Source organism: Manis pentadactyla, chromosome 5, assembly GCF_030020395.1.
Source record: "Manis pentadactyla isolate mManPen7 chromosome 5, mManPen7.hap1, whole genome shotgun sequence".
NCBI lineage: Eukaryota > Metazoa > Chordata > Mammalia > Pholidota > Manidae > Manis > Manis pentadactyla.
In genome coordinates this window covers 32766535-32785792 of record NC_080023.1, presented here as the reverse complement: position 1 = coordinate 32785792, position 19258 = coordinate 32766535, and the positions used below count along the sequence as shown (strand labels likewise).

General features: G+C 35.0%; 1 protein-coding gene across 3 annotated transcripts in view; it reads right to left on the bottom strand.

The window, feature by feature from the left end:
• KLB (klotho beta) overlaps nt 1-18446 on the bottom strand; it is a 51515-nt gene extending 33069 nt beyond the window's left edge. For 2 of the 3 annotated variants that reach the window (XM_036908496.2, XM_057502158.1), the window contains exon 1: nt 17529-18446. In XM_036908496.2, coding sequence (XP_036764391.2) covers nt 17529-18353 — 825 coding nt within the window. In that variant the 5' untranslated portion in view covers nt 18354-18446. The remainder of the gene's footprint in view (nt 1-17528) is intronic. The other variant, XM_057502159.1, reaches the window with a different exon arrangement.
• Nucleotides 18447-19258: the final 812 nt, after the last annotated feature.

The window sequence follows — 19258 nt, the reverse complement described above, 5'->3', positions numbered from 1 at the left end:
AGGAAGAACAATCCCAAATGAATGGTCTAATGTCGTAATTATCGAAATTGATCCCAAATGAATGGTCTAATGTCATAATTATCGAAATTGGAAAAAGAAGAACAAATGAGGCCTAAGGTCAGCAGAAGGAGGGACATAATAAAGATCAGAGAAGAAATAAATAAAATTGAGAAGAATAAAACAATAGCAAAAATCAATGAAACCAAGAGCTGGTTCTTTGAGAAAATAAACAAAACAGATAAGCCTCTAGCAAGACTTATTAAGAAGAAAAGAGAGTCAAAACAAATCAACAGTATCAGAAATGACAAAGGAAAAATCACGACGGACCCCACAGAAATACAAAGAATTATGAGAGAATACTATGAAAACCTATATGCTAACAAGCTGGGAAACCTAGGAGAAATGGACAACTTCCTAGAAAAATACAACCTTCCACGATTGACCCAGAAAGAAACAGAAAATCTAAACAGACCAATTACCAGCAGAAATTGAAGTGGTAATCAAAAAACTACCAAAGAACAAAACCCCCGGGCCAGATGGATTTACCTCGGAATTTTATCAGACATACAGGGAAGACATAATACCCATTCTCCTTAGAGTTTTCCAAAAAAATAGAGGAGGAGGGGATACTCCCAAACTCATTCTATGAAGCTAACATCACCCTAATACCAAAACCAGGCAAAGACCCCACCAAAAAAGAAAACTACAGACCAATATCCCTGATGAACGTAGATGCAAAAATACTCAACAAAATATTAGCAAACCGAATTCAAAAATACATCAAAAGGATCATACACCATGACCAAGTGGGATTCATCCCAGGGATGCAAGGATGGTACAACATTCAAAAATCCATCAACATCATCCACCACATCAACAAAAAGAAAGACAAAAACCACATGATCATCTCCATAGATGCTGAAAAAGCATTTGACAAAGTTCAACATCCATTCATGAAAAAAATCTCAGCAAAATGGGAATAGAGGGCAAGTACCTCAACATAATAAAGGCCATCTATGATAAACCCACAGCCAACATTATGTTGAACAGCGAGAAGCTGAAAGCATTTCCTCTGAGATTGGGAACTAGACAGGGATGCCCACTCTCTCCACTGTTATTTAACATAGTACTGGAGGTCCTAGCAACGGCAATCAGACAAAACAAAGAAATACAAGGAATCTAGATTGGTAAAGAAGAAGTTAAACTGTCACTATTTGCAGATGACATGATACTGTACATAAAAAACCCTAAAGACTCCACCCCAAAACTACTAGAACTGATATCAGAATACAGCAAAGTTGCAGGATACAAAATCAATACACAGAAATCTGTGGCTTTCCTATACACTAACAATGAACCAACAGAAAGAGAAATCAGGAAAACAACTTCATTCACAATTTCATAAAAAAAAACACAAAATACCTAGGAATAAACCTAACCAAAGAAGTGAAAGACTTATACTCTGAAAACTACAAGTCACTCTTAAGAGAAATTAAAAGGGACACTAACAGATGGAAACTCATCCCATGCTCCTGGCTAGGAAGAATTAATATCATCAAAATGGCCATCCTGCCCAAAGCAATATACAGATTTGATGTAATCCCTATGAAACTACCAGCAACATTCTTCAATGAACTGGAACAAATAATTCAAAAATTCATATGGAAACACCAAAGACCCCGAATAGCCAAAGCAATCCTGACAAAGAAGAATAAAGTAGGGGGGATCTCACTCCCCAACTTCAAGCTCTACTATAAAACCATAGTAATCAAGACAATTTGGTACTGGCACAAGAGCAGAGCCACAGAACAATGGAACAGACTAGAGAATCCAGACATTAACCCAGACATATATGGACAATTAATATTTGATAAAGGAGCCATGGACATACAATGGCGAAATGACAGTCTCTTCAACAGATGGTGCTGGCAAAACTGGACAGCTACATGTAGGAGAATGAAACTGGACCATTGTCTAACCCCATATACAAAAGTAAACTCAAAATGGATCAAAGACCTGAATGTAAGTCATGAAACCATTAAACTCTTGGAAGAAAACATAGGCAAAAACCTCTTAGACATAAACATGAGTGACCTCTTCTTGAACATATCTCCCCGGGCAAGGAAAACAACAGCAAAAATGAATAAGTGGGACTATATTAAGCTGAAAAGCTTCTGTACAGCAAAAGACACCATCAATAGAACAAAAAGGAACCCTACAGTATGGGAGCATATATTTGAAAATGACACGTCTGATAAAGGCTTGACGTCCAGAATATATAAAGAGCTCACATGCGTCAACAAACAAAAAACAAATAACCCAATTAAAAAATGGGCAGAGGAACTGAACAGACAGTTCTCCAAAAAAGAAATACAGATGGCCAGCAGACTCATGAAAAGATGCTCCACATCGCTAATTATCAGAGAAATGCAAATTAAAACTACAATGAGGTATCACCTCACACCAGTAAGGATGGCTGCCATTCCAAAAGACAACAACAAATGTTGGCGAGGCTGTGGAGAAAGGGGAACCCTCCTACACTGCTGGTGGGAATGTAAGTTAGTTCAACCATTGTGGAAAGCAGTATGGAGGTACATCAAAATGCTCAAAACACACCTACCATTTGACCCAGGAATTGCACTCCTAGGAATTTACCCTAAGAATGCAGCAATCAAGTATGAGAAAGATCAGTGCACCCCTATGTTTATTGCAGCACTATTTACAGTAGCCAAGAATTGGAAGCAACCTAAATGTCCATCAATAGATGAATGGATAAAGAAGATGTGGTACATATACACAATGGAATACTACTCAGCCATAAAAAAGGGAAAATCCAACCATTTGCAGCAACATGGATGGAACTGGAGGGTATTATGCTCAGTGAAACAAGCCAAGCAGAGAAAGAGAAATACCAAATGATTTCACTTATCTGTGGAATATAAGAACAAAGGAAAAACTGAAGGAACAAAACAGCAGCAGAATCACAGAACTCAAGAATGGACTAACAGGTACCAAAGGGAAAGGGACTGGGGAGGATGGGTGGGAAGGGAGGGATAAGGGGGGGAGAAGTAGGGGGATATTAAGATTAGCATACATGGGAGTGTAGGAGAAAAGGGAGGGCTGTACAACACAGAGAAGGCAAGTAGTGATTCTACAACATTTTGCTATGCTGATAGACAATGACTGTAAAGGGGCTTATAGGGGGGACCTGGTATAGGCGAGAGCCTAGTAAACATAATATTCATCATGTAAGTGTAGATTAGTGATATCTAAAAAAAAAAAAGGCAGTTCCTGTGTGGTAACCTCCAATGAGTTCTACACAAGAGTATAAAGGGCATATAAAAGTGTAGGCAAAGGGTCTGTTTGTGTTTATACAGAGGATCAAAGCCTAATTGGGCTACCCCAAAAATGAACTAAGATACGATATCAAAAAGAACTTCCAACATCAGCACTCTCTGGAAGACTCATGCCAGAAGATGATCATCAAAAAACTCCAACAAAGATCCATGCACGGCTACAGCTGTAGATGCACTCATCCCACCAGTTCCTGGACTTGCCATGGGAATGAAGAAGGAGATATCTAAGCTGGCCTGTGCATACAGTAAAACAACAAATTTGACTGGATCTACACTGTTGGAACTCAATCAAGAATTAGGAGAAGTGCAAATTGTAGCGCTCCAAAATCTTACAACTACAGACTATTTACTGTTAAAAGAACATAAGGGATGTGAACATTCCCCAGGAATGGGTTGTTTTAATTTGTCTGATTCTGATTTCTCTCAGACTGTTCAAGTTCAGTTGGACAATATCCACCATATCATAGATAAGTTTTCACAAATGCCTAAGGTGCCTAACTGGTTTTCTTGGTTTCACTGGAGATGGCTGGTAATTACAGGTATGCTTTGGTTATGTAACTATACTCCTATTATGTGAATGTGTGTGCGCAATTTAAGTAGTAGCTTAAAACCTATACATGCTGAAGTTACTCTACAAGAAGATATGTCAAAGAAATAATCAATCTTCCCATGTTTTCTGCTGCCTGCTACTTCTATAGCTTTTCTTCTTCCTTCCTAATTACAACCCTTAAATAGAATTCGTGCCTCATATCAAATTTACCGAGTATCATAATCCTTCCAAGTGGTAAAGATACCTCAAGACAAATGCTGGGCATAGAAGCTACAGGGCATAAATATGCAAAGAAATAAAAAGCTAACCATTTCAAACAATAAGGCTTCTCTCTCACTTACCAACTTCACATTTCCCTGTATGGCCCCGGAAGATGACTGGTTAGCCAGAGACGGGTAAGATTCCTCAAGGGAGGAACAACCTAAGACAGGCACAGTCACAGGGGGGTCATCAGGTGAGAAACTGGGGATCAACAGAGGTGAAGCTTAGAACCTCACCCCCCCTGTTCTGAGAGAAATCTTCTGCATACGTGGATGTTTTATTGCCCTTGTCTAGCTTGGATTAACACATAGTCTACAGGCACACACCTGATCATCTACATTTGCTCTCTTACAACAGTAAACTATGTTTTCTATCTTTATCTTGTATCTACCTACCACTTCAGCATTTTATTAAAAATAATAATAATAAAGAGAGAAATGTGTTATCCACATATAAATCAATCATAAAAATCAAATGAGTATTCATATTTGAACTGACTGTTTATAGTTCATAATGCATGAGCAAAACCAAAGGTTTCTGTGATGGCTGCCCTTGTACTGTTCACCATGTAAGAACCTATTCACTATGTAAGAATTTGTTCTCCATGTAAGAACTTGTTTGTTATGCCTCAGAAGATTGGAGACTGACGAAAATTAGGCTTGGGATGGATTAATGATTCTGCATTGAGCATTGACTCCCCTATACAGAATTTTATTGTTGTTAACAACCATTTGATCAATAAATATGAGAGATGCCCTCACCAAAAAAAAAAAAAAAAAAAGTATACACTTCCAATGGTAAAATAATAAGTAACCAGGATGTAATGAATATAGTCAAGATATTGTAACAGCTTGGTATGGTGATAGCTGGTACCTAGAATTGTCATGTATATAAATGTTGAATCACTATGTTGTACACCTGAAACTAATGTAATGTAATACTGTGTGTCAACTACCCTTCAATGAGAAATAATTATCTACAAAAAAAAAAAAAAAAAAGAAATATATTTTGTAAGGCTCTAGCTGCTATAGAGAGTGATTCTTTTGATGAATCTCTGTGGTAAATTAAAACCACCTGCAAAGAAGTCACCAACTTAGATGCCATTAAGAACACTCAAAATTCATGGAAAGAGGCCAAAATATCAACATTAGCAGGAGTATGGAAGAAGTAGATTCTAATCCTTATGGACGTCTTCGAGGGAATTCAAGACCAGTAGAGGAAGTAACTGCAGATGTCGTAGAAATAGTAAAAGAACAGAATTAGAAGTGCTGCCTCAAGATGTGACTGAACTGCTGGATCTCCTGATAAAACTGAAACAGATGAGAAATTGCTTCTTACAGATGAGCAAAGGAAGTGGTTTCTTGAGATGAACTCTACTCCTGGTAAATATGCTGTGAAGATTGTTGAAATGACAACAGAGGATTTAGAATATGACATAAACTTAGCTGATAAAGCAGCAGCAGGGTTTGAAAGGACTGACCCCAATTTTGAAAGAAGTTCTGTGTGTAAAATGCTATCAAACAGCATCATATGCTATAGAGAAATAGTTTGTGAAAAGAAGATTTAATCAATGGGGTAAACTTCAATGTTGTTTTAAGAAATTGCCACAGCCACCCAACTTTCAACAACCACCACCCTGACCAGTCAGCAGGCTTTAACACCAAGACACTCCACCAGTAAGATTACAACTCGCTGAAAGTTCAGATGATGCTTAGCATTTTTTAGCAATAAAGTATTTTTTAATTAAGGTATGAACATTGTTTTTTTATTTTTTAATTAAAGTATCATTGATATACAATTTTATGAAGGTTTCACATGAGCAATATTGTGGTTTCAACATTCACCCATATTATCGATCCTCTCCCTCCACCCCATTGCAATCACTGTCCATAAGCATAGTAAGATATTATCGAGTCATTAAGTTGAACATTGTTTTTTTAGACATAATGCTATTGCACACTTAATAGACTATTGCATAGTGTAAACACAACTTTATATGCAATGGGAAGCCAAACAATTCATTTGGCTCACTTTATTGTAATATTTGCTTTATTTGGTGGTTTAAAACCAAACCTGCAACATGTCTGTATTATTTTGAGGTGTGTCTGTATTATCTAATTATAATATATTATGTGACTTATTTATTTAAATTCTTTTAGACAATCTTGAAATGTGCTTGGAAATAATATCTTACTTACCCTCATTATTTTTAGGAAGGAATTTAAATATTAACAGAAGTTACCAGTTTTCATAAAGAACATATTTACCGATCCTATTTTTTATAGTTCAAATTCATGTTTTCCATAGATAAACTCAGTAATAATGATATTAAAATTCATTTCAAGTAATTTCCCTCCTATATTCTTTTCGATCATTATATTTTCAAATTATTCTAACAAATCATTGATTGTTCTCAGTTTGTATAGTTTCAGGATTTTGCCATATGAATCATGTAAAAACTAAATTCTAACATATTTGTTCCTTCAAAAAAATGGTCCTATTATTGTTATAGAATTCTAATTTCAACAATAATATTAAATTCAACTAATGTCTGAGTCAGAATCTGCACCTGGCAACGCAAAGGAGAAAAGGTCTAGAATAAAGTTAATAATTAATTAAGTGAAGCATCATGGATTATGAGATATTAGAAGGGATCTTAGAAGAAATCATTATTGGTAAATTGGTACTTTACTGAAGTTCAACTTCTTTGCCCAAGGAGAACATTTGCCTGCCAACATTGCAGAGGGTGGAATGATATTTTAAGCTTTCTGTTGTTACGAAACATTAGAAATTGTGATCTTGTTAGCAATTTTTTCATGCAAAGGACCATATCTCAGAATATAATTGAATCTAAAATATATTGGGTGTGTAACTGGAGCCTTTCCTCAGGATTTAGGAATAAAGAGTTAAAAGCAGTCAATATAGAAAACACTCTGGAAATTACAAATAATATAATTATTATAATAAAAAAAAGACACAATTTTTGGGCTGCAACAAAGGCAGATTTACCACAAGCCTAAGAAAGCTGAAGCTGTAGAACCCCTCACTTGCATGGGTCCTTGTAAAATGCCCTAGGTAGTCTGGAAGCCAGGTTGTGATTAGGATCATTTGTAGGTCCATATTTCTGATAAATTCCCTAAAGAAACTTCAGGAAAAAAGGTATCTGACTCTCTAAGACTGTAATAATTTCTTATGATCTTTTCTCATTCTAAATAAATGTTCTCTTTTGTACCAACTTTTCTGTCCATTAGTTTGTATTTTTTTTCCTTACAGAGGGCCCCAGGTTGTGTAAGTCTCAGGCCCACCCAACATAGACCCATGCCTGGCCTACAAGCTTCTTGAGTTTACATCATACACACACAGAGGAGAGTCTGACATAGAACTTTTTTTTTTAATGCTCTATGGCTTCGCTAGTTTGTTGGTCACCTGACATTCATTGTTGGCAACACAGACTCTGTAAGGCAGATTTAATTTTTCTCATTTAAGAGAAGAAACTGAAGTTCACAAAAGCTAGACAATGGTGGAGCTAGAATTTGAACCCAGACCCCTCGGATCACTTTACGAACTATCCAGCGTTCTGTATGTCCCACCAGTTCCATACTTTGAAGCTGTTGGGAAAACACCATTTGATATGAACCACAACTACTGTTTTTAAATTATATTTTCTTTTTGCTATATTTGGTTATTGAAAGAACTTAACAGTTCCAAAATGAGGATAGCCTATCTCACTCTTGAATGCTGAGAACAAAATACCTGTGTATGTCTGGAATTCAGAATCATCTAGAAAAGGTCATGGAGGACCTGCCAGCAAATTTGGAGTGTTAAGAAAACCATGAGTTGTCCAAGCGTCTAGCACAGCATGTTATATTCATGTGTAATTCCCTGTATCTCTTTCCTAGAACCAGCAACGTTGGCATTGAATATTGTCCTCATTGGTGTCACTTGACTGTTGTGACTGAGAATGGTGATCTTTGCACCACTGTGTTAGCCTGAGAGGGCAAGGATGCTGTGGTTGCTAGCATTTAGCACAGCACCACCTTCAGATAAGTCATTATTAAATGGTTCTTAATATGAGTGACTTCCATGATCAAATATAACAGAATAATGATTAAATTACAGAACCGTAGATATACTATGAATAGTAATAAGAACTTATATGCTTCTGGTACCAAATGTGCTGAGCACTGTTGTGAGTGCTTCCCACGTACTCTCTCATTTATATCTTATGAGGTGGACACTATTATCATTCCCATTTTAGAACAGAGGAAACCAAGGGCAGGGTAGGTAACTTTTCTAGTTTCATGAACAAAGTCAAGATCAGGCTGTATTGTTCCAAGTTCTGTGCTCTTAGCCTGTTAATTAGAGGTAGAGGATGGACCTTAGACCTCATTTGTTCCAATTTTTAAAAATTTCCTGTGATAGATAGATGCTGAAGCCCAAGAAATAAGTGACTTGCCCAAGGTCTCATTAGTGGCACAGCTAGAATTAGAACTAAGTCCTCAGCCTTCTAGGTTACTGTCATTTCCAGGACATTAAGCACATTAAATTATGCACCTTTGAAACACACTTTCACTTCTTAGACCCAAAGGTGATCAAACAGCAATGCACGAAAACAAGGCTCAGCCCACTGAGAATGCTGCGTGACAGGGTTTGCGTGCCGGAGCACTCTGCAAAAGAGACAATCTGAGAGTCGTGGTTTTGATTATACCTTCATCCAGCCTCACCAGCTGGGGACCATCGCGGTACCCAAACAGAGAATTCAGCATTACCTTCTGTTCTGTTTAATTCTTTTTCCCTTATAGAAATTGTATATATCAACAAAAGAAGTTTAGATAAATCATTTTTATTTGTCCCTTTCTTTAACCCATGGCTATTATTTTACCTTTTTCTTCAAAGAGTGAAGAAAAATGAATTCATTTACATTGAAAAATTGCTTAAATTCAGGCCTACAAACACTTATTTAACAAATACAAGGTACTTTGGTAGGCATTTAGAAAAAGCATTAAAAATATAGTTCCTGCCTTCAGGAGATCTCTGAGCTCTAATAGGAGAGAGAAGTACAGAAAAAAGTAAAATAAAAATATACTGTTACATTGCAATTAATCAGAGATAACAACTAACAATATGATCCAAATTTTGTAAAAAAAAAAATGACTCTATGTATGTGCTTATGTATACATAGAAAAATATTTGTTTTTCCAAAGTTCCAAAAATCTCAAGGAAAACGCCAGCAATTAAAAAGTTTAGTTATTCTGGATATCATTATATATTAACGAATGTCTATTTATTCCATAATAATATGTTGATATTCATAGGTAAAAGGAGGAGACCTATAATACATACATGATTAATGTGAAAAAACTGGTAACAGAAAGCCCCAGCCCTTAACTAAGTTGCAGTCACATAATCTTTGGCAAGATATGATGCTATGAAGAGCCAACCACTGGACTCCTCCAAATACCATAAGCTCCTGGTTTTCATCAGCCTCAAGGCTGTCCCAGAACACTTTCAAGTAGCACTATAAAACACCCAGGAACAACTTTGACTGCTTTTGTGATTCCCTCTTTATAAATTAGTAAGTTAGAAGGTTGTGATCTATTCTCAGCATCCCTACTACTCAGCAACAGAATCATTAATGTTCAATAGTTTTACTTCATTTCTTTTAACATAGACTATTTTCTAATGTTGAGTTTTCTCAGTGAGAATCTTTATATGCAATTAAATGACTCACTTTGTGCTACAAAAAAGTTTCCCTCAATTCATAATTTCACCATTTCTAGCACTGTTTCCATTACTTACAATGTTTTCTGATTTGTACTTGGGCCTAATTTTCCCGTATGAGAGTGTTCATATCAAATCAAGCTGTTTAAATATGATCACAATGTTATTTTCTGAGCATTTATAATTACACTTATTTAAACTCTTGTTAATCATTCACTTAAGTATAATTTTTTTGACTTAATGATTAAAAAAAGTAAATATTGCTCTCTTGAAGGTTTAGAAAACCAGTTGTCTTCTACACTTACATTCTTTACAATTCTTACATCTAACAATGGTATTCTGATCACAGAAACTGTCTTTGTCAATTCTTATCCAAAAGCAGTTTCCATCCATCTTTTATTCAAATTTGATTGGAAATATCTCTAAGAATGATAGTTTAAAATTGTTGGATAATTATTTCCCATATTTTGTTAGAAGTGCCTTAAATCCTAATGGAGATGAGTTGGGATTATAATGTAGGTACTATGCATTAGTCAATTAAATGAATAATTGCATTAACATTTAGTTAAACTTTAGATGGTATTGCTAAGGGCACATATATGAGATTTAACATCCCCTTAATGGGACACTAAAGTTTGAGCAAATGAAAATTAAAATCATGGTGACAAGTGAAAAATCTCATGGTTAATGTATGAGTCAGGGATAAATTGTTCATAGATTTTGTGGACAAATAAAACATGGATGGATTGTTTTGGTTTTTAAACAGGTAAACAGAAGTCAAATATTAAGTCAGCATGAACACAAGTGGCTGCTATGTGTTTCAAGGCTGTAAGTTTTTCTTTTTCATTGAAGCTAAGTAGCTGATTCATGTCATTAAACCTAGTAAGAAATTAAAAATTTCTTACTAGCTTAGATTCAGACACATAAAATTTGAATTTTGGCTCTGACACTTACTATGGAGCTAAAAACACACTTTGAAAACTGTAAATCCTCAGGCAAACTTCTCTGGGCTTCAGGTATTAAGAATACCTACCTGGCAGGGCTAATGTGAGAATTAAATGAGATAATATATAAAAAGTACCTAGTATAGTTTCTGACAGTACAGTAGGTATGCAATTAAATATTCTTTTTATCATAACAACAATTAAGACTATTATGATAGAATGTCAAATAGTTAACTGAATACTTGCCTCAATCGTCCACTATAAGAAGTAAAACTAATCTCTGTCCTTTTTTCTCCCCATTTCTGTGTTTTTGTTTGTTTTGGTGTGGGAGAAGAAAGTGCTGGAAAGTAGCAAATGATGTTTTTTTTTTTAAACCTTCTTCCTCTATCTTTCATTGACAGAAAAGCTTGGGCTAATTTTTTAGCTACAAGATTTTTAAAAATTAATTTTGGTATGTTACTGTCTTGTAACATTTTTTCCCTCATGGGTAAAAAGTCATTTCACATGATTCTTGAAGATTTTGCTTCTATCCAACAAAGACAAGCTAAAATAGGCTTCTGCTAGCATTTCCATTTCAAAATAATTGCACTTAATCTTTAAGATGCTGGGGGTGGAGTTGGGCCAAAGAGGTTTAATAATGACATTTAATCTATTTAAATGTGCCTGTGAAACACTTCAGTCTTCTTGTTCAGGAAAGCAGTTGCACAGTCTGTTGGCAAAGAAGGCTTAGCTGTTAATCATGTGATCATGGCTCTCTCACAGCTGTTTTTGTAGTTTTAACACTAAATTTTGGTAAAGATTTTGACAAAGCCTTTAAGAAGTATATACTGTATAGAGATGAGTGTTTTCTTTTAAAACATTCTTTTTACCTTCTTAGTATTTATTTTTTACTTTTACTTGTAGAAATTGTCATAACATGTAAAAATAGAAAGAATAATATAATGAACCCTCATGAACACATCACTCAGCTTTAAGAGTGGTCAACATTCTGCAGCTTGTTTCAAGATGGGTTTTTAATGTAAAATTTTTAATGGAAATAGACATACATGATTTGATGTTTTGAAAATACTATATGCCATAGTCTGAGAGTGTGTGTGTGTGTCTTAAATCCACTTTTATGCATTTGCTTTTTTAAATCCTTTCTGGGACAATGTAGATCTTCCTTAAATAGAAAATAGTCAACTTATTGAATACTTAATACATACTCAACCTGTGTGAGCTTGTCTGAAGGAATGATGCTAAGAAATATTAAGACAAATCTCCTCAAAGAGGTGGAAAAATGGGAAATAAATAGTCTTATCCCAGGCTTACAAACAAGTTGGTGACGCCTTGACCAAGAACCGAGTTTCTCAACATTTCTTGTCCTGAAAGCCTCTTTCACAGTATTAAGCAATCTCTTGAATCCCTGAGGAATTTAAAAAATCATTTCATCATTTGTGTGAGAGATTCAAAAAAGTGTTGACATTTATTTTATTTTATATAAGTCTATTTTATTAAAGATTACATTGAAGTAATTATTTTAAAATAAACAAAATATTCAGGAAATATATTATGAATATTTAAAATGCTCATATACATAAACACAAATATTGGCGTTTTCTCATTTAATAAATACTATTACACTATTAAAATTATTTTAATTCCATAAGAAAAAACATCTTAACACACATTTTTAAATGATACTGTGTTTTGTTTTAGGACCAAATGTGTACTAAAATTCAGAAAAAATTTACATATTCAGTGGTATTTTCTAAGTCTGCTATACCTACTTCTTTTTGTGTGGTGGATGACACTGGATCTAACAAAGATGAAAATTTCTTATTTTAAATATTACATATTTATTTTAAGGGTATTATAAAATACTGCTTTCTCACATATAGTGGGATAGAAACCTTCAAAATAAGCACTTTCAAGAAAAATGCTCTAGTAAATAATAGTACATGTGGTACTTGGATGTGCAAACAGCAAACAAAAAAACTAGCAAAAAGAAAAACATGAAGCAATGTACCAAAAAAAAACTTTGTGAAACATGATGTTATACATCAAAAATGGATAAAAATTGCTTATATAATATTTTCTTTGAATTCTTGAATTCTGCTTTTAAAAGAAGTACAAGCTTTCAAAAAGTAGTTTTAGTGCATTGTTCATAAATAACTATATAAAAGAAATGGTTTGGGACAGGTCTCTCAAGTATTTCACAAGTAGTGCAAAGCTGGTAGGGAGAGTCTTTATGCCCAGTATGTGCAAAGCCAAACATAATGATATAATCATCAATGCTGTTTCCTCATGTAACATTTTTTAAAGCATTGTTTCTTCTTCAAAAACATTTAGAGTTTATGAAAGCAACTACAGGTCTGGCGAAAAATCTCCTTCAGGCAATTTTATGTCCCTCATACTAATTATATTTCCATGACCTTGGTCTTCATGCTTCATGTATTTAACCAGTTACCTATTATAGGTTTAAGTTAGTGGTTTTCAAGGGAGGGGTGGGAGAAGAATTTGTTCCTCGACCCAGGGACATTTGGTAATATCTGGAGACAATTTTGGTGGTCACAATCCTGGGGGCAAGGGTGCTACTGTCATCTAGTGGGTAGAGGCCAGGGATGCTGCTCAATAGCCTATAATGGCACAGGGCAGCCCGTCACAACAAAGAATTTTTGGCCCCAAATGTCAATAGTGCTGAGATTGAGAAATCCTGATACTATGTAAACAGTACATGTCTATGAAAGATAATAATTGCAAGCCATGTAGTGGTCAAAACTATCATGGAAGTTGGCAGTATTTAGTGGACTAATAAACTGAATAAGTTACCATTTTATGAGCAAACTCATCTTCCCCAACCTTTGTGCATGTTTACTCAGACACTCTCAAATGTTCCATTTCTTGGGGTGGTGGCAGGGGTGTGTGTGTCTACAAATTTAAATTATTTTGCATATTTATTGTTTTGAAAACAAAACTAAAACAGGCACCATTACTGCCTTTACTAATGTGACACTTGATGTATGAGAGCCAAACAGGCTAGAATCTGTCTCTGGGGTTTTAAAAACTTAACTTAGGAGAGAGAAATCTTTCCTCTAAGAGAATGATGTCAACCCAGAAGAAGAAATGGGCATGAGAGACTGAGAAAAAGGGTTTCTGAGAGTGTCTTGTTACTGGGTCCATTTATCCCTGGGATTTGGTTGTCGAGCCAGGAAGTTGCTTGATTTTGCTTTAGGCACCTTAAATTAGGTTTCTGTCACTTGTAATCAAAAGAGTCCTTACTAATACACCACTGGATTAATATAGGCAATATTTCAAGAATTAGAAATAATGCAATGAAATATGAATTTTGAAGTTGAGATTGGTTCTTTGGTTACAAGGTTAAGCTAGACATGCTAAACCATTCATTCAACATTTATACCTAGCAAGTACTTAATAATCTGTGGCAGGTGCTGGAAGACTAAAAGCAAGTTAAAAAGTCTATCCTTTCAAGGAACTCTCAGGCTAGTTGGGGACGCAGAAGAGTTACTATGTGGTGTGAGTGCTGTGGTAGAAGCCAGCACATCTTATTACAGGAGCCCCCAGGAGGAGCACTAACCCTAAAGAGTCAAGATTAACTTGGAGGTGGTGACTGCCTAAATTAAGCCTTGAAGGACATTAGATGGGTAAAACAGGGAGGAAGAAGTATATTCTAGCTGCACAGAGCACTAGTAGAGGCTGAGTGAAGAGGAATAGTAAGATAAAATCAAGATACTCCTGGTAGTGCATATGGTGGAGTATGGGTTGTGCTAAGGGGTTGACTTCATGACAGGGGTGGGAGAATGGTCAGGAAGGAGGCTGGGATGGAGGTCAGGGCTTGTGTCTTAAAGATCTTGATGAAATATTGGGACTTTATCCCAAAAGCTTTGAGGAGCCACTAATGAATTTTATGGAGGGGAGTGACGTGATGCCTGTTAGAAATACCTCTTTGTGAAATGGGGATAATAATAGGTACTTGGCAAGGTTGTTGCAAAAATTAGAGGTAATATTTAAAGCTCTGGTAACTGTGTTTAGAGATGGTCAGGCCAAAAAAAGTACCCTCTCTCTATTTCAAATATTGTTTAAAACTCAGAGTGGGGCATCTATTAGTAGGTGTGATTATGGCAAAATTTTACCCAAGGCTTAGACTCACTTTAAGGTTATCACCAGGTCTGCAATAAAGTGGAATCTAAATTCCAGATCAGTCTCAGGATTGGCTAGACTATTCAGGTTTCCTCCAAACCAGAACATTTCAGAATGAGGTGGAGTTTTCAAGACCATCCTGGAACTAAAAGACTCCAATAGTCACTATGAAATCGTTTCAATATCTGAGGATTGGGGTCTAGCACCCATGAATTTAGTTTTGTATTAAGCTTTTTAAACTGAACAAAATGGGTTAACTTGGACTAAAAACTTATCTTAAAGAATGCTTCTGAGTCACAAGATAGCACAATAAGGAATAACCACTTCACTGCAACATAAAATATCAGATTAATCTTTTCTATGTTAAAGGAAGGACAGAGAGGGGATGAGTGGGAAAACCAAGTTCACTTCAGGCTACCAAACCATTGCAAGATTTCTCTGTGGTGCCAAAAGTCACTGGGTTATGCAGCATATTTCACTTTCTAACTGCTTTCAAGGGACCCCTTACACTACTTATTTAGGTTAGTGATTGAGAAATTTTAAAGAGATGGAAGAAATTATTTGGAAAACACAATCATTAAAAAATGGAATCCCTCAATTTACAACAATAAAATTTACCTCACTAATAGAGAGTGTTAATTTTGTGTTAAAGGCAGAGTTTATCTCCAGTTAGAGGCAACTGAAAAATATCTGAAAATACAGCATTTTATATGCTAAGTATGGAAGCAATATCTATTTGTAATTACAACTTTCTCCTGTGTGTTTTTCTCAGTCAGCCAGTTTTTAAGGCTTTAACTACTGTAACATTTTTTTATCAGAATTCTAACTGTTAACATTTTTCCAGGTAACTGAAGACTTTTCAACAATTTAGAATACTTTTCTTTATAAAAATGTTAAACATTTATATGCATGTATTTGCAAAGAAAACTTTAAAAAGACTATATAAGACACTATCAGCATTAGTTTTCTTGAGGTTGGGATTGTCAGGTAGAGAGAGAGAGAGAGAGGAATTTGACTATCTCACTTTTATATCCTTTGGTATAATCTGATACCAAACAGGAGCAAGTACTGTTTTATTAAAAGAACTAGATAAAAGGAATGTTTTTCTAACTTATATAGGCATAATCTTCAGAGGTAATAAGAGTAAGTTTTCTCCCTAAAAGGTCTTATTTGCCAAATCACAATATGTCCTTACATTAATAATGTGTCCGATACACAACTCTATTCAAAGATATGTAAATGACCTTGACATCATAATGCTATCATCTGTTTCCTGCAAAGGCAGGTGTGACTGAATCATAGTACAATACACATGTATAGTAACCCAGAAAACTCAAAAAAAGAGAGAAGAGTTGGCAGATAGTTTTGTATGTGCAAACTTACACATGGAGTAATTTTACATTCCTGTACATTTTTTCCTATTTCTATAGCAAATTACTTCTCCAAACACATTAGGTAACCCTACTAATAACATTTTTTTCATTTTCAAAATGTAACAGGTGTCTAGAGTAATTTATTTTTCCCAAGTAAACTATTTGACTGAAAAAGTTAAACCTGATTCTAGATATTAGCCTCAATGTGAGGCAAAATCTCTTGAAAATTCTCAAAAGATTTCCTTTTAAAAACATGCTTAATGAAGTCAGTTAGTGTTTAATTATGCTGTCATTTATAAATCTATGTTCACCACAAGTGCATTTTGCTCTGTAACCTTGGGCAAGTTATTGAATCTCACTAAACTTCAGTTTCCTCATCTTTAAAATGCAGCCAATAATAGGACTTAGTTCATAAGGTATCATGAGGATTAATTGTGATAAAGCATGAAAATGCTGAATAGTCTGGTACACAATAAGCACTCATTAACTATTAGCTATTATTTTGCTTGCATTTTTACTATTGTTTTAATAATTTTAACACTTCCCAACATAAACTCTAGCTCTTGAAATACATTGTTTTCAAACACTTAATAGAGCTTATTCTTCCCAGTTTTTATATGAGATTAATTTTAACTCCCAGAACAATTAATCTCATCTTTACTGCCATGTAACACAAATAAAACCAACTATGAAGAACAATTGTTTCAATTCCTGTATTTAATATGCATCAGTTAGCTAACATCTATTTCGCTTACTACTGCTAAATATCACTAAGAATAACAATACTAGCAACAAATACATATTTGAAGTGGTCATGCCTTAACATAATTCCTGCATGTTGTCAGAAAAAGGTTTCAACAATTAAATTTTAAGGCATTTGTTTTCCACACAATGAAAGTAAATTCATATTCTCATGCTCTAATGTATAATTATGGATTTATAAATAAATAAATAATTAAAAATTTAGGGAAAATAATTGGATTAACATTAATAACAGCTTAGATAAATAAAAAATACACTGCTTTAAATATAAAGTTTGAGGACAGAACTTGTTAGACTAAAATTAGTTGAGCTGATATCAATAGAAAGAATTATTTAAATGGTAGACATATTTCTTAGTGTTTCTTTTTAACTGCTGGTCCCTATATTCTGAAGCTATAATATGAAGCCAGCTGTACAGTACCTTGATTAGGTTGTGTCCCACAGTGTAGACAGCTGCTAAATTTCCCTTCTCTCCAGGGGCATGCAAACCTGTCCCATACCCATGCCAAGCAACTAGATATGGATTGTGAATTGTAATCCAATATTTGACACGGTCCCCAAACGTCTGGAAACAGTATGTGGCAAAGTCACTGAAGAGATCTATAATGGTTTCATTTATCCACCCCCCATATTTTTCTTGTAGTGCCAAAGGCAAATCCCAGTGGTATAAAGTAACTACAGGTTCAATGTTTCTAAGTACTAGAGCGTTGAGCAGAGTATTGTAGTACTGGAGGCCTTTTGCGTTGGCAACTGCTGCTATTCCATCAGGGAAAAGCCTTGGCCAGGAAATTGAAAATTGATAAAAAGAAACTCCTACGAAATCCAGGGCCGATAAGTCTTTTTCCAGAAAAATGTAACTGTCAGTGGAACTATTCGTGCTGTTGACATTTTTAAGGTGTGTATGGATGAAATGATCCCATATAGAGGGTCCTTTTCCATCTGTCTTCCAACTCCCTTCCACTTGAAATGCTCCAGTCCCAACGCCCCAGAAAAAGTTTTTAGGAAAACTGTCATAGAGAAACAGCTGACTTTCATTTACCGGACTAAAATGAGGATTTTTAGACCATATAGTTCTTCCGTCTCCAGAGAATCCAGTAACGGCTCGTAGGAGAAAAAATGCTGACAGGATGACAGATCTTTGCAGTCCCCCGTTGGACATTGTTTTCCTATAGCGTGTGTTTCTTTCATCGGTGCTGAAGAAAATCCATTCATTCCCTGGAGATCCTGCCGCACTGCCTGGCTTCATTTGCCACTAACTGCCCGACTGTTATCAACGCTTCAGTAAAAGCTTGTGATTGTAAAGCTCTGGCAATGATTAGCTTGAACTGTGAGACTTAGGATGGGTCATGGAGAGCAACGTAATTTGAGGGAGGTGGCTCTGTGACACTCACCACCACGTTTCCTTCTCTCTTATTATAGGAAAAATTAGATGAAAATGCATCAGTGGTAATAGTTTGAATGTGTAACTAAAACAGGTATAAACAATGAATTAAAATGCCATATTCTCTTTGTAACCTTTCTTACTGACCCAAATCTTTTCTGAACATTTTAGACAATATTGAATAAAGTATATGCCTTTTCAATTTTTATAATTTTTCGGTGGTAATTTTATTTTTTCACATTTCAGGAAAAACAGCCTCATATACACATAAATAGCATCCATATATGCCGATAATAAAGGATTTGAAAACATACATTCCCACAACAATTATAACACATTTAAGAATAATCTTTTAAAATGGTACCTATTTTAAGAAAATTACAAAAGTGTCTTGATAATTTTGAAACAAGATGAAGAAAAATACAGCACTTCATGGATAGAAACATTGAATATGTTCCAATTTAATTTATAAATTTAACTCACTTTTAACCCAAATCCTCTAATCTCAAATTTTAGTTTAGCAAAAATTATTATGAAAGCTCATTTGAAGAATCAACAGGCAGTACCCTCACACACAAAAACCTGAAAAAGAAAAAAGTGAAGGCATAGACTACCTTCAGATATGAAAACATAAGAAAGAGCTATGACTGGCTCCTTATTGAATATCTGGGCCTAGTAATCACTACAGTATATGTTGAATGTTTCTGGAATAAGAATAAATAGAAAGAAATAGTGTATGGAATCTGCAGCCTCTAAATAACCTTTAAAGA